This window comes from Mobula birostris, chromosome 28 (genome assembly GCF_030028105.1).
Source record: "Mobula birostris isolate sMobBir1 chromosome 28, sMobBir1.hap1, whole genome shotgun sequence".
NCBI classification, from domain to species: Eukaryota; Metazoa; Chordata; class Chondrichthyes; order Myliobatiformes; family Myliobatidae; genus Mobula; species Mobula birostris.
Genome location: NC_092397.1, coordinates 7548616 through 7572492, shown reverse-complemented (window position 1 = coordinate 7572492; position 23877 = coordinate 7548616). Strand labels below are relative to the sequence as shown.

The 23877-nt window shown below is 43.2% G+C and overlaps 1 protein-coding gene across 1 annotated transcript in view; it reads left to right on the top strand.

The window, feature by feature from the left end:
• Positions 1 to 2910: 2910 nt before the first annotated feature.
• The window catches only part of ubxn1 (UBX domain protein 1), a 37757-nt gene continuing 16790 nt past the window's right edge, over positions 2911 to 23877 (top strand). Inside the window, exons 1-4 of the mRNA XM_072245619.1 lie at positions 2911 to 3187; positions 14503 to 14589; positions 15337 to 15390; positions 18614 to 18729. Coding sequence (XP_072101720.1) covers positions 14531 to 14589; positions 15337 to 15390; positions 18614 to 18729 — 229 coding nt within the window. The 5' untranslated portion in view covers positions 2911 to 3187; positions 14503 to 14530. The remainder of the gene's footprint in view (positions 3188 to 14502; positions 14590 to 15336; positions 15391 to 18613; positions 18730 to 23877) is intronic.

Here is a 23877-nt window from a genome sequence, read left to right as displayed (position 1 = left end):
TCTTTTCTTGCTGGCAGTTTGATGTTTATTCTTAAAAGCTTTTTGTATGACGCATGGCTCCGGGGTTGAACACCTAATGGGTTCTCTTTTTTTCTCACTTTTTCTGCTTAGTAGGATTTTTTTGTTATCACAAATCTTTTTTCAATCTTAAGATAATGTCTTTTTTGAAACATTGTAAGTATTGTTACTACAATGTACTCGTGTTATTTCTTTTGTATAATACAACAATAAAAAGGTTTGAAAAGAAAGGAATTTTTTCTTTGATTTTATTTCAAAACGCGGGTTATTCAACAAGTATCGCAGCACATGTAAATATCTGGATATTTAGCATGGATTTCTTGTTAAGCACAGTGACGCTGTTTCTGTTTACAAGTTTGAACGATTGCATCTGAAAACCTATGCGTGCACAGAGAGTATCTAATACATATTAATAAGGTAGTCTGCCTTCCCGTCATTCGTATATACCAGTGTTTGGTTTGGAATGTAACGTACCCCATGACGGGTTAAAGAACCAGCAGAAATGGAAAACACTTTGGAGTCTGGTATTGCTATTCTCTAATATTATTTATTAGTAACTACGCAATACAGCAATATAAATGCAGATATATCCAACAGGTTAGCAATAGAAACCAAGCTTATTCAAGTCTAGGGCTAAATGGATACAGTCTTACGGTGATGAGTAAAGTTCAGTTCAGTTCGTGGTACTGAGTGAGTTGTGATGGAGAGAGAGAGGTGTTTGGTTCTTCAGGTGAGCTGATGCCATCAACCTTCCCGTTGTCCTCCGAAACTTCCAAGTTAGCCAAACTTGACCAACTTAAGAGCACCGTCTTCGAGTGATAGTCTGCCAACCCAGGCAAAGGTTAGACACACTAGTAGACTCCACAGGGTCGCCCTTTCACGCACTAATAATCACAGATCGATACCTCGTAATCGATCCATGGTCCCACACTCGTGGGCACCTAAACGGGATAGTGGTAACTTCACCACACCCTTCTGCGTCTGCGTGTCCTGTGAAACAAGCTATTACGCTGATTTAAATACTGTTGTGCTGAACACCAGCTGTCCATCAAGTAGCTCCTCCCTTCCCTCGCTGTAAAAACTTAGAAGCTGCCAGTGTCCTTGCAGAAGTGTAAACATGTTGCAGAGAAACCATAACACCATCTCAAAGCAGTCTTCGCCTCTCTCTCTCTTAATAACAAGGTGCTTGTGTTGAATAACTCTCTCTCTTTTTAAAGGCCTATGCCATAAAAAATATGGGGTACATATCTAATACATATTAATAAGGTAGTCTGCCTTCCCATCATTCGTATATACCAGTGTTTGATTCGGAACAAAACGGAACCTGGGGCCAGTGTAACAAGATGCCATGCATGTCCATCCGTGTGGTCGCGTGAAACACTCAGAATAAGGAAAAATCGCTGGCGGGTCAGGTAAGCATAGTATCCAAATATTTGTTCACGGGCCAGTCGAAGTACCTTCGCGGGCTGGATCTGGCCCGCGGGCCGTAGGTTGCCTACCCCTGGTCTAGGACAAGAGGGCACAGCCTCAGGATAGAGGGGCGGCCTTTCAAAACAGAGACGCAGAGGAATTTCTTTAGCCCAAAGGGTGGTGAATTTGTGGAATTTGTTGCCAGGTCGGTGGGCGTATTTAGGTTCTTGATCGGACATGGCAGCAAAGGTTACGGGGAGAAGGCCAGGAACTGGGGTTGAGAAGGAGACTTTTAAAAAAGGGTTCAATTCTGCTCCTGTGTCTCATGGTCTATATAAAAGACTATATAAAAGACTAAGGAGCTGGTGGTGGACCTGAGGAGGGCTAAGGCACCGGTGACCCCTATTGGGGTCAGCGTGGACATGGTGGAGGGTTATAAATAGCTGGGGATACGAATTGACAATAAACTGGACTGGTCAAAGAACACTGAGGCTGTCTACAAGAAGGGTCAGAGCCGTCTCCTGAGGAGACTGAGGTCCTTTAACATCTCCTGAGGAGACTGAGGTCCTTTAACATCTGTCGGACGATGCTGAGGATGTTCTACGAGTCTGTGGTGGCCAGTGCGATCATGTTTGCTGTTGAGTGCTGGAGTAGTAGGCTGAGGGTAGCAGACACCAACAGAATCAACAAACTTATTCGTAAGGCCAGTGATGTTGTGGGGATGGAACTGGACTCTCTGACGGTGGTGCCTGAAAAGAGGACGCTGTCCAAGTTGCATGCCATCTTGGACAATGTCTCCCGTCCACTACATAATGTACTGGTTGGGCACAGGAGTACATTCAGCCAGAGACTCATTCCACCGAGATGCGACACTGAGCGTCATAGGAAGTCATTCCTGCCTGTGGCCATCAAACTTTACAACTCCTCCCTTGGAGGTCAGAGACCCTGAGCCAATAGGCTGGTCCTGGACTTATTTCCTGGCATAATTTACATATTACTATTTAATTATTTATGGTTTTATATTGATATATTTATACTCTATTCTTGGTTGGGGCAACTGTAACCAAAATCAATTTCCCTCGGAAACAACAGGAATTCTGCAGATGCTGGAAATTCAAGCAATACACATCAAAGTTGCTGGTGAACGACGAAGGGTTTCGGCCTGAAACGTCGACTGCACCTCTTCCTACAGATGCTGCCTGGCCTGCTGCGTTCACCAGCAACTTTGATGTGTGTTGCTTCAATTTCCCTCGGGATCAATGGCTATGACTATGAACTCGTGAATCCTCAACTGGGAGATTGCCAGGTAGAAGTGGAAAAGGGGCGGGCTGAGACAGGAGCCCGATGTGATTGGTGGACTGAGGAGAGGTGAAGGATGACTGACAGATGAGTTCGGCCCCGCCTTCCGATTCGGGTTGCCCCGGATTGGCACGCAGGTGGCATCAGCCTGGGCGCCGCCCACGCCGCTGATTGACGGGTGGGACCACGCCCCCTCGCCCCGTTGACTGACAGCTCGGCCTCCTCGTTGTGCGGTTCGGCGGCTGCCGGCGATGCTGGAGGAAGCCGACAGCGGCCGAAGAACGAGCGGGAGCCCACCTGACGGCCCGGTACCGAACGATCCCCGCAGTTCTCGCCGCGCTGCGGATTCCCTCGCCCCTCTTGCCGACCCAGCGGCGGCATTCTGAACGCCCTCCCCGGCCAAAGTGTGCCTTCGGCCGGCTGCGCGGCCTAGGAAAGTCCGAGGCTCCAGTGGTGTAAGGTAGGCCCGGGCTGGTGGGTTTCCAGTGTTTGCTGGGAAGGGAACACCCAAGACTTGCAACAAAGTTGTTCACCAGCAAAGACGCAACAATTATCATTATATTTTTATAAATTTAGCCTTAAAAAACCTCATAGCATCCATAATTCAAAACTGAGAAAGTAAAGGAGGTCGTTCAAGGTTTTTTTTTAAAATTTTAAGGAAGTTCCCCTCTAGGAAATTCCATTCTGTGCTTTTTTTTTAAAAAAAAGCAGGAACTTGTGACCAAATTATCTGAAGAAAATCAGACGAGCACAAAGTTTATTCTGCTGTGTTGTGATTGTGTTTTGAATCCTTGAGTCAACCATTGCTGGATGTGAACTGTTCGGTCTCTGCCCGAGTTTTGAGTCATAGGACAGGGAGCTGTAATTAAAATTACCGTGCCTCTGTCTGGTATTGTATGAATTGTTCCAGTCAGTTCCTTTCTGATTTAAGGCGGTGGGAAGTTCAAAGCGAAATTCATTATCAGAGTACATACATGTCACCACATACAACCCTGAGATTCATTTTCCTGCCGGCCTCCTCAGCAAATCTATAGAATGGTAACTGTAAACAGGATCAATGAAAGATCAACCAGAGTGCAGAAGCCAACAAACTGTGCAAATGCAGATACAAATAAATAGCAATAAATTAGGAGAACATGAGATAAAGAGTCCTTGAAGTGAGATTATTGGTTGTGGGAACATCTCAATGGATGGGCAAGTTGAGTGTAGTTATCCCCTTTTGTTCAAGAGCCTGATGGTTGAGGGGCAGTAACTGTTCCTGAACCTGGTGGTGCGAGTCCTGAGGCTCTTGTACCTTAACTAAAATATATATTAGTTAACCTAAATAGGCATCCGTTAGTCTTGTGAGACCATGGACTTGCGCCTTGAAAGATTTCCAGGGTGTAGGCCTGGGCAAGGTTGTCTGGAAGACCGACCATGCTGCAAGTCTCCCCTCTCCACACCACCGATGTTGTCCAAGGGAAGGGCACTAGGACCCATACAGCTTGGCACCGGTGTCGTAGCAGAGCAATGTGTGGTTAAGTGCCTTGCTCAAGGACACAACACGCTGCCTCAGCTGAGGCTCGAACTAGCGACCTTCGGACCACTAGACCGACGCCTTAACCACTTGGCCACCTGTCAACACAAATAAACCTAACCTAAATAAATACTGCAAAAAGAAAGTGGTGAGGTAGTGTTCATGGATTCAATGACCACTCAGACATCAAATGGCAGAGGGGAAGAAGCTGTTCCTGAATCATTGAGTGTGTGCCTTCATGTTCTTGTACCTCCTCCCTGATGGTAGCAATGAGAAGAGGGCATGTCCTGGGTGATGGGGGGCCCTTAATGATGGACGCCACCATTTTTTTTTTGAGGTATCACTCCTTGAAGATGTCCCGGTTGCTAGGGAGGCTGGTGCCCATGATGGAGCTGACTGAGTTTACAACTCTGCACAGCTTATTTCGATCCTGTGGACCAGTCCTTTCCCCACACCAGAAGATGATGCAGCCAGTTAGAATGCTCCCCATGGTACACCTGTAGAGATTTGCCAGTCATACCAAATCTCCTCAAACTCCTAATGAAATATAGCCCCGGTCATCCTTTCTTTCTATGTTGGGACCAGGATAGATCCTCAGGGATATTGACACCCAGGAACTTGAAATTGCTCACTCTCTCCACTTCTGATCCCTCTACAAGGACTGGTGTGTGCTTCCTAGTCTTGCCCTTTCAGCTCTTTGGTCTTATTGTCATTGAGACTTCGTCCACTACCCAAACCATGAGGTATTGTGTTCCGTTCTGGTTGCCTCACTATAGGAAGGCCGTGGAAGCTTCAGAGGGGGTGCAGAGGAGATTCACCAGGATGCTGCCTGGATTAGAGAGCAAGTCTTATGAGGAGAGGTTGAGCGAGCGAGAACTTTTCTCTTTGGTGAGAAGGAGGATGAGAGGAGACTTGATAAGGGGAATAGAAAGAGTGGACAGCCAGATCTTTTTTCCCCAGGGTGGAAATGGTTGATATAGTGGGTGGGGAGCATATATTTAAGGTATTTGGAGGAAAGATGGGGGGGAAGTCAGAGGTAGGTTTTTTTTAACACAGAGTGATGGGTGTGTGGGATGCTCTGCCAAGGATGGTGGTCGAGGCAGATACATTAAGGACATCTAAGAGACTTTTAGATAGGTACGTGGATGATAGAAAAATGGATGAATGTGTGGGAGGGAAGGATTAAAGGTTGACATGTTCCTGATTGGTGTCAAAGTTTATGGGGAGAAATCAGGAGAGTGGGGTTGAGAGGGAAGGTAAATCAGCATTGATAGCTTGGAAGAACAGACTCGATGGGCTGAATGGCCTAATTCTGCTACTACGTCTTATGGTCTTGATGTGTTCCGTCTTTTGCACTGCTCTTACTCACCCAGTCTATTCTAAAAACACACATTCCAAACCCATAACCTCTGTTCAGGACGTCAAGAGTATCAGGAGCAAGGGACCTTCTCGTGTTCCCCACCATCCTGACTTGGAATTGGATAAGTGAATGCACACAAACTACTGGAGGAGGTCAGCGGGTCCGGCAGCACCCATGGAGGGAGGCGGGCAGTCGTTATCTCGAGTCGAGACCCGCCAGCAGGACCGATGAAGCATTCCCATTTCAGTCCGTGGCCACCTCTACTGTCGCGATGAGGCCACGCTCAGGTTGGTGGGGGCGATGCCTGGTGTTCCGTTTGGGCAGCCTCCAACCTGATGGCACGAGCCTCGATTTCTCGAACTTCCGGTGATGTCCCCCCCTCTTCCTCTCCCATTCCCCATCCCCTTTTCCCTCTCATTGCCTGCCCATCACCTCTGTCTGGTGCTCCTCCACCTTCTCTCTCTTCTATGTCCTCTCCTATTAGATTCCCCCTTCTCCAGCCCTGTATCCCTCTCACCAATCGACCTCTCCCCGTTTCACCTATCACCTTGTGTTTCTCCCTCCCCTCCCCTCTCCCACCACATTACTCTGAATCCTCTTTCTTTTTCCTCTCCAGTCCTGCTAAAAGGTCCCGGCCCGAAACGTAGACTGTTTACCCTTTCCCGTAGATGCTGCCTGGCCTGCTGAGTTCCTCCAGCATTTTGTGTGCGTTGCTGATGAAGGGTCGCCGTCTTATTCTTCTGGCTTCTAATGGCGTTTGGCAGGCCAGCTTACAAGTGCATTCCCACCACCGACTAGACCGGCGTGCGCTGTAGAGAATTGGGGAAATAAAACCCCTACTAGTTCTTTGTCAAATGAAAACCCAAATTACCCCAAAAAAACCCTAAAGATTGTAAGAAATGAAAGACGATACAGTGGATTAATTTAAAGTCACTCCCATAACTTATACCATTTTTAAATGAAAACATCAAAGGTAGCAGTGAAGCTTGCATTTGATTTCTCTCAACCCAGAGTGATGTTTTCCACAAGATATAAGGAATAATTACGCATACTAGATTCTAAGATGAGTCAGTATAATCCCTTCTCTCCTTGTTTTGCTCCCTTCTCCCATCAACACAACATAAACTGAATCTGTGGAATTCTCTGCCCAATTTACCTCAGTAAATATATTTAAGATAAAGTTGGACAGATTTTTGCACAGTAGGGGAATTAAGGGTTATGGGGGAAAACGCAGGTAGGTGGATATGCGTCCATGGTCAGATCAGCCATGATCTTACTGAATGGCGGAGCAGGATCAACGGGCCAGGTGGCCGACTCCTGCTCCTATTTCTTACATGCTTATGAAAATAGACTTGGGATGCTGAGTTTCTCTAGCTCCTTTGCATATCGATCCAGATTTCCAGCACCTGCGATCTCTTGTGTCTCCATTGGAAAAAAATATTGCCCGTTCCGAGGCATCACTGGGCCGAAGTAACATGGGAGGCCCATCACCAGAAACAACAGTGATCTCGTCCATCATTTTTATAAGTCCAGAAGCCGTAGGAGAAGAAGTTAGGCCATTTGCCCCATTTGTTTGTTCATGGTTGACTTCCCCCCTTTCAACCCATTCTCCTGTCTTCTCTCTGTAACCTTTGACAGCTTTAACAAACAAAAGTTTTATCAACCTCCACTTTAAGAAACAAAAACTTATCAACCTCCACTTTAAGAAACAAAAATTTATCAACCTCCACTTTAAATATACCCCGTGACTTGGCCTCCACAGCTTGTCTGCGGCAATGAATTACACAGATTCACCACCCTCTCGTTAAAGAAATTTATCCTCATCTCTGCTCTAAAGGGATGTCCTACTCTTTCAGGGGCTTTCACCCTGGGGTCCACGAACCCCTCAGTTAATGGTAAGGGTTCATGGCATTAAAAAAGGTTGGAAAATCACTGTTCTTTTCTGAGGTTGTCCCCTTTGGTCCCAGACAACACCCACTGTTGGAAATATCCTCTCCAAGTCCACTCTATCTAAACCTTTCAGCTTTCCATTAGGCATAACGGCAGAATTAGGCCATTCAGCGCATTGAGTCTTCTCTACCATTCCCAGATCACACTCGGCCCCATACACCGGACTTCTCGCCATATCCTTTGATGCCCTGACCGATCAGGAAGCGATCAACTTCCACCTTAGATATACGCACGGACTTGGCCTCCGCCGCCGTCTGTGGCAGAGCATTCCGCAGAGTCACCACTCTGGCTGAAAGAGTTCTTCCTTACCTCTGTTCTAAAGGGTCGCCCCTCAATTTTGAGGCTGTGCCCTCTGGTTCGAGATGCCCCCACCCAGAGGAACCATCTTCTCCACATCCACCCTATTTAGTCCTTTCAACATTCGGTAGGTTTCAATGAGATCCCCATGCATTTTTCTAAGTTCCAGTGAGTGCCAAATGCTCCCCATATGTTAACCCCTTCGTTCCCGGATCCTCCTCTGGACTCCCTCCAATGACAACACCTCCTTTTCTGAGATAAGGGGCTAAAACTGTTAACAGTATTCCAAGTGCGGTCTGACTAGTGTCTCATAAAGCTTCAGCGTTATCTCAGCAGCACACACAAATTGCCGGAGGAACTCAGCAGGCCAGGCAGCATCTGTCGGAACAAACTACAGTTGACATTTTGGGCTGAGACCCTTCGGCAGCCCTGCTGGGTCCTGCCCGAACAGTCTCGGCCAGAAATGTCGTCTGTACTTTTTTTCCATAGATGCTGGCTGGCCTGCTGAGGTCCTCCAGCATTTTGTGTGTGTTGCTTTGGATTTCCAGTATTTGCAGATTTTCTCAGCGTCATCTCCTTGAATTAAATGCCAACATTGCATTTGCCGCCTTTACCACAGACTCAACCTGTAAATTAACCTTCTGGAAGTATTGCACAGGACTATTTGGTAGGTTCCAACGAGATTCTTCTAAACTCCAGTGAGTCTGCGAGACCATGGATCTGCGCCTGGAAAGCCTTCACTCTCCAGGGCACAGGCCTGGGCAAGGTTGTATGGAAGACCGGCAGCTGCCCATGCTGCAAGTCTCCCCTCTCCACGCCACCGATGTTGTCCAAGGGAAGGGCATTAGGACCCATACAGCTTGGCACCAGTGTCGTCGCAGAGCAATGTGTGATTAAGTGCCTTGCTCAAGGACACAACACGTTGCCTCGGCTGGGGCTCAAACTCACGACCTTCAGGTAGCTAGTCCAATGCCTTAACCACTTGGCCACGTGCCCACACTAACTCCAGTTAGTACAGGCCAGACAATCATCATATGTTAACTCTATCTTTCTTGGAAACCTTGTTTGAACCCTCTGCAATGCCAGCAGTTCCTTCCTTAGATAAAGGGCCCAAAACTGCTTGCCAAGTGTGGTTTGACCAGAACTTTATAAACCCTCAGCATTGCATCCTTGCTTATATTTTCTAGTCCTCTCGAAATGAATGTGAACGTTGCATTTGGCTGAAACAAAGGAAAAGAGTGGACTATGTCACCAACACGTATGGTTTATTTTAAAAGGTAGCTTGCTCAGTCAACTATTTTCTGCCCCCCCTTTTTTTTTCTTACATTTGCATGTTCCGTCCGGCTCAGCACATCCCAGTAGGCCAGACCGTGTAACGTCACCCAGATTTCGCAGCATTAGCTCTCCATGAAAGATGCTGCATGCTGTCACAATATTCAACATCAAATTGTGAATAGTCAGGTCAGCAGGAAAGGTGCGCTGTCACTGCAGGATTTGTACGTGTCCGGGTCAAAGAAGTGGGCAGGATAAATTACTGCAGACACGACGAACTGCCCTGCAAACTGCCTTTTCCAATAGCTCCATTCTGGAAAGTGCCGTAGTACTATTAAAACAAAAAACTTCACGCCACCTTAGAAGTTTCTTCCCCCAGGTAGTTAATCTGATCAACCATACTAGACACCTCCCCACAACCCCCTCTTTTACTACAGTCACTGCACTGAAAACAATTTAAATCGCGTTTTATAATGCAGTTCATATTGTAAAATACAAGCTGGTTCAGGTTGTGTGTCCTTCATCCAAAATGCTTGGGGCCAGGTGTGTTTCAGATTTCGGATTTTGGAATTTTTGCATCTATATTTTGTGGGGACGGGACCCATAAACACAAAATCGATTTGCATTGCATATCCAGCTTGTGCACAGTCAGAGAGAAGCTTGCAGAGTGAACAGTCGGCAGCCAGAGTACAGCCTGACGTGATGGAGCTGGGTGTCGGAGATATTTCAATTACCAGGTTCGGTTCCGCAATTGGCTGCGTATCGGCCATCAATTTCAGGCAGCTGCCTGTTCCACAGCAACTACAATGGGGAAGGGGTGTAGCTTTATATAACATTTTAAATAATTTTGTTCATGAAACAACCACCTTCAATTTTCAGTTCGTCATGATAGATTTTTGATAGCTTCATGATGGGCATACTGTTAAGCGGCATATGTTCACTCTGCTGACAAATCCACTCTCTCGATATGCGATCGAGATCTTCGCTTCTCGCTTTATGCCATATTTTTCCATTACATTACATATGTGAGGTCAGTTCTCAGAATTATTTGTGCTGCACAGAGCGCTGTGCATCGCCTGGGAACCTTCCCAGTGCCTAGTGGAATTTTCCAGTTGTGATGTCATGTCAGCGTTCAAAAAAAAAAAATTCAGATTTCGGAGGTTTTCTGATTTTGGAATTTAGAATAAGGGGTATTCAACCTGTATTTATGCACATTTTATTCTATATCAATAATCCCTAATTTTATTTTTATAGAATTATTTATGGTTGTTGAATGTTGTTTACTGATACATGATAGGCCAACACACCACAGTAAATTCCTAACACATGCAAATATTCACTCAGTGGCTACTTTGTTAGGTATACCTGCTTGTTAATGGAAATATCTCATCAGCCAATTGTGTGGCAGCAACTCAATCCTTAAAAGCACGCAGACACGGCCAAGAGGTTCAGTTGTTGTTCAGAATGGGAGAAGAAATGCGGATCTAAGTGACTTTGACCGTGGAATGATTGTTGGTGCCAGATGGGGTGGTTTGAGCAGCTCAGAAACTGCTGATCTCCTGGGATTTTCACGCACAACAGTCTCTAGAGTTTCCAGAGAATGGTGCGAAAACAAAAAAAAACACTTCACTGAGCTGTGGGCGAAACATCAGAAGGAAACCCAGATGGTCATGGTGAGAATGAACAAACTCCTTACAGGCAGTGGCGGGTATTGAACCCTGATCAGCGATTGCTGGTGCTGTAAAGCATTATGCTTACCGCTGCACTACCATGCTGTGCGTCTCAAAAGTCTGCAACCTCTCACCGCATTAGATCACATTTCTTCCCCCATTCTGATGTTCGGACTGAACAACAGCTGAACCTCCTGACCGTGTCTGCATGCTTTTGTGCATTGGCTTGCTGCCACGTGATTGGCTGGTTAGATATTTGCATGAGGTGTACCCTAATAAAGTGGCCCCCGAATGTATATGATCTCGGGGGGGGGAGGGGGGAACAGAGCAGGATGCGTCCAACAGAGGAAGAGTTTTGAGTGCGGGGAGATAGTCGCGAGAGGGCGGAGACACTCCGCAGCCTCTGGCAGCTATATCGCTGGGACTATCTAAGGCTACGTCCACACTAGACCGGATAAATGCATAACTGAAGCTTTTTCTCTTCATTTTGGCCCTCCGTCCACACTGAAATGGTGTTTTCCTCCCCCGGAAAACAGAGCTTTTCAAAAACGCTCTCCGGAGTGAATAAAACTGAAAACGACTAATGGCCGGTGTAGTGTGCACGGGGTAACCGGCTCTCTTTAAAAACGCTGTCATGGCGTGCCGGAACAGTTGGCGGCAGCGCGGCATTTCATTGTTTTCTTGAACGCAACCTCCAATACCACAACAACAGTGGCGGACAGTTTCGTGAGTGTCTACGTTAATTTCAACCCCCCACACAACCTAACAATTTCAGAACAGACGGCAACGAGACTAAAGCTAGAAGAATTAGAAATGTACTCAGCAAGTACTTTTACCCGTAACTTACTGAATACTGAATAAATAAGTATTCTCACTTTGCCCTGTTTTCTGTCCTTGCTTGTATGGAGGTGGTTTACCTACTTATACAAGCACTGTACTTCTCTGACAATTGATGTGTAACAGCCTAATGTAACATTGCATGAAAATACAAGATAACACTGATGCAGACATGTTTTATACATTTAACAAAGTGCTTTATTAATGTATTCCAATCTTCCGTCCGTGGACTCACTTTACACCGCACGCTGTCGGAGCAGTGCTGCCAGGGTAATCAAGGACACAACCCACCCAGCCAACACACTTTTCGTCCCTCTTCCCTCCGGGAGAAGGTTCAGGAGCTTGAAGACTCGTACGGCCAGATTTGGGAACAGCTTCTTTCCAACCGTGATAAGACTGCTGAACGGATCCTGACCCGGATCTGGGCCGTACCCTCCAAATATTCAGACCCGCCTCTCGGTTTTTTTGCACTACCTTATTTCCCATTTTTCTATTTTCTATTTATGATTTATAATTTAAATGTTTAATATTTACTAATGTTAACTATTTTTAATATTTAATATTTGTAATCCAGGGAGTGTGAAGCGCAGAATCAAATATCGCTGTGATGATTGTACGTTCTAGTACCAATTGTTTGGCGACAATAAAGTATAAAGTATTGCTTGTGAAAACATTCAATAAATGCAATTGTCACTACTTCCAAAATGTCAATTTTAAGTAGTAGCTTATGTTTGGCATTGACTTGAAAATGTTAAGGCCAAAAAAGGAAAATTGTAAGTTTCACTTTTACTCAGGTAAAAATAAAATCACTTTTGCCCAGTAACTGGTTTTATTGCACAAGTTAAATGCAGCAAAATAATACAGAAAGACATGGCAAAAGTAAAGGAAAACAAATGAGGTAACAGCAAATTTCACTTTTGCCCAGTAACAAGCCTTATTGCATTTAGTTATAGCTGTCGTCCCTTTCATCGGTGAAGAGACTATGGCTGTAGGAAATGTTTCCAGGGTGACCCCTCTGTGGGAGTGGGGAAGGTGTTGGTGGGGCCACCTGGGAGGGGTCTGTGTGTCTGTATGTGTAGATATTGTAGTGGCTGTGAGGCTGGTATTGTGGCAGTGATAAGTACTGGGGGGGGGAAGCCATCATATTCCTCGTCATTGCAAATCCCTCTGCAACAGAGTTAGTCAGTTTTTCTATGTTTGTCATCAGCCGGGTCATACTGTTTTGTGAACTCCCTGTCGGTTGCCTCCATACGCTCCAGTATTTGTTTTTTTTTTAGTTTTAAGTCCTCCTGTGCGAGAGCCAACAGCTGTCCTGTTGTTTGGCAATTTCCTTTTAAGTTTTTCTAGTCTGTAACTGGACAAACGCGCACCAAGTCTTTCACGGCGAGATTCCACACCAAACATGTCACAGCCATCACCTGTTGCTTGGTCCAAACTGTCGGAGTCGGGCGGGTGAATTCTGTAGATGTGTCCTGCGTGTGCCCAGTAGAAGGAGATTCGCCCAAACACCCGTTTTAATGTGGACGGAGGTATTTTCAAAAACGCCTGGTGTGGACGCCTATCATTTTTACATGAAACTGGCGTTTTCAAAATTATCTGGTCTAGTGTGGATGTAGCCTAACGATGAAGTAGGAAGATCAGGGAATTGGGATTGTGGGGAGCTATCACAAAAGAGAAGATGAGGCTGGAGATGATCACGTTGAATGGTATACTCTTGCTCCTGGTTTGCTCAAGTTCTTTTGCTCTAAACCTGTAAGTGCAGGAGCAGAGGGCGTGGATCAAAGGAGGTTCTTGGATCCTTTGCGAGGTGAGGGTGGTAATAAAGAAGGGGTAACTGTGATGAAAAAATATCTTGCTGTGTAAAGCGACACACACAAAATGCTGGGGGAACTCAGTAGGTCATGCAGCATCTATGGAGGGGAATGTTTCAGGCTGAGATCCTTCATCATCTTCGCCTGAAACTTTGGCTATTTGTTCTCCTCCACAGATGCCCAATCCTGATGAAGGGTCTCAGAACATGACAGTACAGCACAGGAACAGGCCGTTCGTCCCACAGTGTTGTGCTGTACCAGCTAAAAAGCAAAGTCAAAAACACTCAAACACTAATCTCTCCTACCCTCACCATGTCCATAGCCCTGCATCTTCCTTGCATTCATGTGCCTATCTGAACGTCTCTTAAAAGCTGCTAATGTATTTGCCTCTATCACCACACCAAGCAGTGCATTCCAGTCAACCACCGCTCTCTGAGTAAAACAACCTACCCCTCACATCCCCCTTTGAACCTACCCCCCTCTCACCTTCAATGCATGCCCTCTGATATTATACATTTCAACCTTGGGAAACAGATACTCCCTGTCTACTCTGATAGAGGTTTATAATCTATAGTGGGGAACGCGATAATCCAGATATGGCCTCACCAGAGTTTTATAAAGTTGCAACAGGACCTCCTGAGTTTCGAACTCAATGCCTCAACTAATGGAATGAAAGCAAGCATTGCATAAGCTGCCTTACCAGCTTTACCAAAACCATGCTGCTGTCCCTAATTAGGCAATGGTTTTCCAAACGCTGATATATTCCTGCCCCTAAGAATTTTCTCCGGCAATTTCCTTACACTGACGTGAGGCTCACCGGTCTTTAGTTCCCAGAAATGGTGACTGGTAGTTCCCATCTTTTGATGCTGCCTGACCTGCTGAGTTCCTCCAGCGTTTTGTGTGTGTTGAAAAGGAAGATGTCTGCGGTCTGTGAAGCAGGACTAAATGGAGACGGTTTTCAATAATAACGACACAGGTAGGGTCGGACAACTATACTCTCTCTCACCCCTTGTCAAATCCTAGTTCAAATGGTAAACCTCTTGTGGTTCTTTTACTTCACAGAATATCGTCTTCGTCCAAACGCGAGCTGATGGCTGAAATGACAGCGTTGGAATCCATGATGGAGATGGGGTTCTCCCGGAACAGGGCGTAAGTCCTCCCAGTCTTGGATAAGTTGGAAAGGCAGGGGCATTTCATTTAGGTGAACATCCATCTCATGCTGGATTGGTTGGTTTGCTTCTGGAATTCTTCCTTCCGACTGTCTAGATACAATTCTGTGCAAAATTCTTGGGCGTGTATCTATCGCTAGGGTGCCTCAACTTTGATAAGTTTCTGTAAGCTGGATAAACTTTGCACAGTACCGTCCTTGTCAACGTGGAGCGGAGAGCGAGTTTGTAAATCTGGCAGGAACAAAGTCTGTTGGGAATGGCGAGGGTGGAGAACGGCGGGTGGGATGTGGGATGGGTGGCAGAGAAGGAGTGCCAGGGGTGGGGACGCAACCCCTCCCACCCCGAGATACCAGGCAAGGTCGTTTTGATTCCAAACATTTGGTTTGTTGATCATTACAGAATGTCTGTCTGGTGCTTCTTGCTCCCTCCCATCTCCCTTCCCCTCTTCCCAACTTTGATTCCCCTCTCCCTGCCCCTTCCCACTCTCCCACAGCAGGGACCCGTACCAGAATCAGGTTTACCATTGCTGGCGTATGTTATTTTCGACCTGCTGCCCATCTCTGGATCTGCATTGCCGCAGAAACGTGAGGCTGCAGAGGAAAGTGAAGCTAGAAAACGTACAGGGGGAATGGATCAGAATGGGACGGGAATCGGTTGTCAGAATTCAGAGCTGGACCGACAAAGGTTGAACTGTATTTTAAATCCGTTGCTCCTGTTTCTTTTCCAGGGAAAAGGCCTTGGCGCTTTCAGGGAATCAAGGCATCGAGAAAGCCATGGACTGGTATGGAAATATTGTTTGTGAGTCTTGTCCTGACTCGGATCGCATCTCCACAATGCCAGTCAGTGATTACCTTTCCCTCCTCGTGCACACAATACTCCAAATAAGGCCTCGCCGAAGTGTTATACAACTTCAACATAACCTCCCATCTCCTGTTCTCAGTGCTCTGATTTAGAATCAGAATCAGGTTTATTATCATCGGCACGTGTAGTGAAATTTGTTAACTTAGCAGCAGCAGTTCAATGCAATACATAGTATAGAAGATGAACAAAAATAAATAAATCTATCAATTACAATATACGTATATTGAATGTTAAAAATCGTGCAAAAAACCAGAAATAATATATATTGAAAAAGTAGAGAGGTAGTGTTCATGGGCTCAAGTCCATTCAGAAATCAGATGGCAGAGGGGAAGAATCTGTTCCTGAATCACTGACTGTGTGCCTTCAGGCCAATGTGCCGAAAGTTCTCTATGACCCTACCTAACTGTGACACCACTTGCAAGAGGTTATGGATCTGTTAGATTTTTTTTATATTTTAATGAAATGTCCTTTTTATTTATATGGTCATTCAACCATACATGGATACAGCCAAACGAGGCAGTATTACTCTCGGGCCAAGGTGCAAAACACAGTACCGACAGTCACACACAGCACAAAGCACACATAAGGTATCAGTAAAAAAAAATTCACGCAAAAATATAGTCCAGACCCTGAGTTCACGACTGCCGCAGAAATCTGCAGTTGAGCACAATGCAGCTTGTCTTCTGCTGAGCAAACACTCTGGGGCGGGGGCAGCAGTTTTCCAGGGGGAGAATAAAAGCAAGAATAGGCCACTCTGCCCACAAAGCTGGTCCTATCCTTCGATACGATCACAGCTGACCTGTCCCAGGCCATAACTCCTCTGAACCAGACTTGGGTTTACTATCACTGACATTTGCCGTGAAGTTTGTTGTTTTGCGGCTGCAGTACAGAGCAATACATTTTTTTCTTTTCAAAATGCCGTAAGTTACAATAGGAAATATAAAAAAAAGCTAGTATTGCAAAATAGAGTGGATTCAGAAATCTGATGGTGGAGGGGAAGAACCTGCTCCTAAAACATTGAGGGTGTGTTATTTCAGGCTCCTGTGCCTCCTCCCTGATGGTAGTAATGAGAAGAGGGCACGTCCTGGATGGAGAGAGTCCTGAATGATGGATGCTGTTAAAAGTGTCTGTGATGGTGGGGCGGCTGGTGCCCAACCTCCTGCAGCTTTTTCTTTCCAATCCTGGGCATTGGCGCCTCCTTCTGAAAGTTCCACATACTGTCAGTTCCCCAGTTGTTCAAAAACCCACCGAACATCTTTTGAAGCACCCCCACCCCCTGTAATCTACCGTCTTTGGGGTAGAGAATTCCAGACACTGGTCACTCTCTGCATGAATGAATTCCTGTGCTCTGTTGGTCCCTGCGTTCGAATGTTCCCTCCTTCCCTCTGGCTCGATGCTGCCCGAGGACGGTGCCAGAGTCCTGGATCTAGGGAAGGTTTAATCGAAGCGGTTTGCAGATTGGACTCTGTAGTTCCCATTATGATGTGTTTCTGGTGTCCAGTCGCTCCTTTTTTTTTTTTTACTGCTATCTTGGGTGATTTTGATCAGGGCAGCCTGCAGACAGCGCTAGATCAAACGGATCTGAATATGCCTGAACCCTTCCGATTTTCTGTTTTACATTGTGTTTCTCGCACTTTTTCTTTTTTGCCGTTAGCGCAATTTTTTTTGCCCACGGTGTGGGTGTTTGATGTTTTTCTTTGACCAGGGCTTCAAGATTTTTTTTGTTTGTGACTGTCTGTGAGGAAGATGAATCTCAGAGTTGTATACTGCATACATGCTTTGATAAATAATGTACTTTGGAACTTTGAAATGGCTATCCCTTGCCCCGTTGCACAGTGTACAAGGTCCATCCCTGAAGCTGGGCGAAGACTCGGCCATCAGGTTGGTCACTGAGACCCAACGAGATGCTTATTATACATCATAACAAGCATTTCATGTTCCTGTCGACGTGCGTCAAATTACGAGGGGTCTGGCTGAAGTGAGTGAGATGACACAGAGGCATAGCTGCAGTGACCCGGATTCAATCCTCATTTCTGTCGCTGTCTGTGTCGAGTTTGCACGTGTCTTGCTGTGACCACACGCATTCCCCCCCCCCCCCCAAGTACTCTCCCACATTCCAAAGACGGGACGGGATGGGTGGGCGGGTTGCTCTCCACTGTAATCAGCCATGATGGAATAGCAGAGCACAGTGAGCTGAATGGCCTAATTCTGCTCCTATGTCTTACGATCTTAAATTGCCCCTAGTGTGTGAGTAGAAGAACCGGGCAGGATGAGTGGATGGGAATGTAGGGAGAATGAAGTTTGATTGATGTAAGGTCTAAAGGTTCATCTATTGTGAAAGTACGTATGCATATACAACTCTGAGATTCATCTTCTCCAGGTAGCCATGAAACGAAGAAAAACCACAGGAGTCGTTCAAAGAAAAACATCAATGCCCCCTGCACAAAAAAAACTTATAAATCATCCCAAATTTAAAGCACAATGGCAACAAGAGCATCAACAACCTCCCCCCAGCAGAAAACAAATCGGGTGAACTGCCAGACCATCTAAACCCAATTCCACCCTCCTCCCCCACCCCCGCAGAAAAACAACCTTATAAATCACGCCAAGGTTAAATCGGTCAGACGACAACAAAAAAGCAGAATATAAAAGACAAAAAAACTGAAAAATAGTCCCACCCAATGCATAAATCGCAGAACTTCAGTAACATCCTCCAGACAGAGGAAAATCCCTGGAACGCAGAGGCAGAGCAGCAAGGGAGATGGGCTGTCATACGCAGACATCTTTTCCGCCACCATTGAGCGTAATTGAGTGATTATCAGAATAGACCAGATGGGCTGAATGGCCTTTTTCCCTCCTGTAGCTTTTTACTACTCTATATCACCCCTGTCATGTTCTTGCCTACTCAGTCAGCATATCTACCCCTTCTTAAATCCTATCTACATCCCGTCTGCTCACAATCTCACCCAGCCCACATCGTCGCAGAGATGGGGAGGGAGCGAGGAGACCTCGGAGAGATTTAACCTTTGTGCTAGGATGGGGAATTGCGGTGGGCTGGCGAGCACCTTGGGTGAGGCGAGGGGGTGCACGAGCTGCCGACCGTTGGTGGCTTGCGCCAACGTTGCCCCTGTTTGCCTTCTCAGGTTAATAGAGCACGAGGACGACCCTAATCTGGACGATCCGTATGTCCCTCCGCAGGGCAACGTCCTGGGAACGACGGAGAAAACGGAAACTGGGGAGGAGGACTTGAACATTGAAGGCAAGTACGAGTATGTCGGGAAGATTTTAATTGCTGGTGGAGCAATCTTAGAGTTGCAGCTGAAGGAGAGGTCATTTGGGCCACCAAAAAAAGATCGTACCTGCCACAAGCTGCTCCAATTTTTCGGACACATCGGAGTGCTGACGTTCATTTGGTATAACTGTTGAAGTCTTTTCTGACAAAATGTAGCGGCAAAAATTGATCTAAAATCAATGTTTGCCGCTTCGTTTAGTCAGCAAGGATTTTGACAGTAATCTTTATTTTTCTTAGTTCATATTTTCTTCTCTCCTTGATTATCTTGTTAAAATCACTAAGTCCAGACGCTCTGATTATTGATTAGAGGGAATGGGTTTCTTCTTCCTTGCACTGAACTGTGTGGCAACTTCATTGGTCGCCTAACTTGGCCATCAGCCCACTGGGAACACACATCAAAGTTGCTGGTGGAACGCAGCAGGCCAGGCAGCATCTCTAGGAAGAGGCACAGTCGACGTTTCGGGCCGAGACCCTTCGTCTAGCCCATTCAGGGGCTGGTTGACTGGTTGGGTGGCACTTGCAGGCTGCCCCCAGCTCATCTGGTAGGGTTGCTGCCAGCATGCCAGGCTCATTCCTGACCTCGGTTGCCATGGTGCTTACACGTTCTGCCTTTTTTTTGTAATATAATTTTTATTGAATTTTCAAAAGGAATACATGAAAAAATAGAATCTACCCTCCCCCCTCCCCTTAACCCTCTTCCCCCCCCCCCATATATAGTCCTACCTAAAAAGAAAGGAAGAAAGGAGGAAAAGAGCCGCCTGGGTGTTGGAAGGTTTCCACATGCTCCATGGGATTCAAAATAAATTTGGTATGATTATTCGTTACTTTCCCCAAGTGACCAAAGTCTTTATCGGAGCACTTAAATATGCCATCCTATCTTTTGTAAATAAGGGCGCCAAATATTCAAAAATGTTACATATTTGTCTCTTAAATTATAAGTAATTTTTTCGAGTGGAATAGAACTAGCCATTTCATTATTCCAACGATCCATACTTAAATACGAATCAGATTTCCAAGTAACTGCTATAGTCTTCTTAGCTACTGCCAATGCAATTTTTATAAATTCTTTCTGATATTTATTCAATTTAAGTTTCGGTTTTATCCCTTCAATATCACCTAATAGAAATAATACAGGTTTATGTGGAAGTTGAGTTCCAGTAATTTGTTCCAATAAGATTCTTAAATTTATCCAAAAGGGTTGAATTTTAAAACAAGACCAAGTAGAATGTAAAAAAGTACCAATTTCTTGATTACACCGAAAACATTTATCAGATAGATTTGAATTTAATCTATTTATTTTTTGCAGTGTAATATATAATTGGTGTAAAAAATTATATTGTACTAATCTAAGTCGAACATTTATTGTATTTGTCATACTGTCAAGACAAAGTCTTGACCAATTTGTTTCATCAATATTAATATTCAGATCTGTTTCCCATTTTTGCTTTGACTTATGGGTTCCTTGTTTAATTGTCTGTTCTTGAATCAAATTATACATACAAGAAATAAATTCTTTAATTTTACCTTTTTGTATTAAAATTTCAATTTCATTAGGTTTTGGCAAAAACATTGTTTGACCCAGCTTACCTTTTAAGTAAGCCCTTAATTGAGAGTAACAAAAGAAAGTATTATTAGATATTTTATATTTATCCTTTAATTGTTCAAATGACATCAATATACCTCGTTCAAAACAATCTCCTATGAATTTAATCCCTTTTTAGTACCCATTATATAAAAGTTGATTGTCCATTGTAAAAGGAATAAGTCTATTTTGGAACAAAGGCCTCCTTGCTAATAGAGATTTCTGTGTTTCATTATCAACATTTATCTTATTCCATAGATCAATCAAATGTGTTAATATAGGAGATTCTTTCTTTTCCCGTATCAATTTAGATTCCCATTTATATATAAAATCTTCAGGTCTATTTTCTCCTATCTTGTCTAGTTCTATTTTAATCCATGCTGGTTTTCGATCATCGAAGAAAGATGCAATAAATCTAAGTTGATTTGCTTTATAATAGTTTTTAAAGTTTGGAAGTTGTAACCGTCCTAACCCAAATTTACATGTCAATTTTTCCAATGATATTCTTGACATTTTACTTTTCCAAAGAAATTTTCTCACACATTTATTTAACTCTTGAAAAAATTTCTGTGGCAATTGTATTGGTAATGTTTGAAAAAATACTGTAATCTAGGAAATATATTCATTTTTACAGCATTGACTCTACCTACTAATGTTATTGGTAATATCATCCATTTGTCAAGATCTTCTTGAATTTTTTTCAATAGTGGTAAATAATTAAATTTATATAAATTCTTTACATCATTATCAAGTCTTATACCTAAATACTTTATACCATTTACCGGCCATCTAAATTGGGTTACTAATCGACATTGACTATAGTCTCCTTTAGTAAGAGGTAAAATTTCACTTTTATCCCAATTTATTTTGTAACCTGATACCTTCCCATATTCATCCAATCTAGAAGATAATTTATGTAACAAATGTTGTGGGTCTGTTAAATAGATCAAAACATCATCGGCAAAAAGATTAATTTTATATTCCTCCTGATTAACTCTAAAACCCATAATATCTGGATCAATTCTAATTAGTTCTGCTAATGGCTCTATCGCCAATACAAATAAAGCAGGTGATAGTGGACAACCTTGTCTAGTTGACCTTTTTAACTGGAATGGTGTTGAAATTTGAGAGTTTGTCACTACTTTAGCTTTAGGGTTAGAATTTAAAGTTTTAATCCAATTTATAAAAGATGTTCCTAACCCATATTTTTCTAGTACTTTAAATAAAAAATCCCATTCTAATCTATCAAATGCTTTTTCTGCATCCAAAGCTACTACTATACTCTTCTCATCCCTTTTTTGTGCCAAATGAATTATACTGAGTAGCCGGGTTACATTATCTGCCAATTGTCTATTTTTAATAAATCCTGTTTGATCCATATGTATTAATTTTGGTAAATATTTAGATAATCTATTCGATAAAATTTTTGCTATTATTTTATAATCCGTATTCAAAAAAGAAATAGGCCTGTATGATGTTGGTTTCATAGGATCTCTCTTTTTTTGGCAATACTATTACAATCGCTGTTGTAAAAGATTCTGGAAGTTTATGTATTTTTTCTGCTTGATGTATTAGTTCCATAAAAAGAGGAAATAATAAATCTTTAAATTTTTTATAAAATTCAGGTGAAAAACCATCTTCTCCTGGAGATTTATTACTTTGGAGTGATCCTAAAGCTTCTTCAACTTCTTTTAATGTAAAAGGCATATCTAATCCCTTCCGTTCTTCCAAATTCAATTTTGGAAGAGAAACTTGTGATAAAAACCTTTCTATCTCGTTAACATCATTTTGGGATTCTGATTGATATAATTCAGAATGGAAATTTTTAAAGGTTTCATTTATTTCAAGAGGTTTATAAGATATTTTATTTGCCCTTGTTCTAATTGCATTTATTGTTTTGGAAGCTTGTTCTGTTTTCAACTGCCAGGCAAGAATTTTATGTGCTCTCTCACCTAACTCATAATACCTTTGTTTAGTTCTTATAATTGCTTTTTCCGTTCTATATGTCTGAAGCATATTATATTGTAACTTCTTAATGACAAGTTGTTTTCGTTTTTCTTCTGACATATATCTTTGAGATTCTTTTTCTAATTTTATAATCTCTTTTTCCAATTGATCTAGTTCTGCCATATATTCTTTCTTAATTTTAGACGTATAACTTATTATCTGACCCCTAAGATATGCTTTCATCGCATCCCATAATATAAATTTATTATCCACTGAATGAAAATTTGTATCCAAAAAAAATTGAATCTGTTTTTTCATAAAATCACAAAAATCTTGACGTTTTAATAACGTTGAATTAAATCTCCATCTATAAGCCACTCTTCCTTATCAGCCATTATTATTGTCATTAATAAAGGGGAATGATCTGATAATATTCTTGCTTTATATTCCATATTTTTCACTCTGTGTTGAATATGCATTGATAATAGAAACAAATCTATCCTTGAAAAAGTTTTATGTCTATGGGAGTAGAACGAATAGCCTCTTTCTTTAGGATTGATTCTTCTCCATATATCAATCAGATTTAAATCCTTCATCAATGATAAAGTTAAATTTACTACCTTCGATTTTATAACAGCCTTGGTTGATCTATCTAAGATTGGGTCTAAGCAAAAATTAAAATTTCCTCCAATTAATATTTTTTCATGCGCATCCGCCAAATTCAGAAAAGCTTCTTGTATGAATTTTGCATCATTTTCTTTTGGTGCATAAATATTCATAAAAGTCCATAGTTCAGAAAAAAGTTGACAATGTATAATCACATATCTCCCCGCAGAATCAATTACATTTTGTATTCTAATTAGTAACGTTTTATTGATCAAAATTGCTACTCCCCTCGCTTTTGAATTAAATGAAGCCGCAACAACGCTACCCACCCAATCTCTCTTTAGTTTCTGATGTTCTGTTTCCGTTAGGTGCATTTCCTGTAAAAAAGCTAAATCTATCTTCATTTTTTTAATATGTGTTAAGATTCTTTTTCTTTTCACTGGTCCATTAAGCCCATTAACCTTAATAACTCAAAAAATTCAATAAATTAGTCATTATTCTTAACAAAGTTACTCCAATCTAAAACATTATTTATCTTCTCAACTCTCATAGTTCCTTGGGGAATCTCTTTAAACTTCACCATGTTGCTATGTGTCTCCCTCCCAACCTTCCAGGCAGAAAGAAAAAAGAAGGTAGAAAAAAAACAAAAAAAGAAAAAACAAAATACCCCCCCACTAATGTTATGAATGAAAGGATACACAACACTACCCCCCTCCATTTTACGGGTTGTGGCAAAAGCCACGCTTGCACACATGACTAGCGTAGCAATCGATCAGTGCTTCTTCCAGCTCCCCCGCAACAAAAAAAAACATATATAGACAAAATTAGTATTACTATTCCCAACTAATATTCCTCCAGTTTTAACCTTTCTTACCCACCTCGTATAATTAATAATATATTTATACATTCATCCAGCTTCAAAAATCCAACAAGTCTATTCTTTAACCCAATCTTCATCTTCAATCTATCTCGCTCTCCTG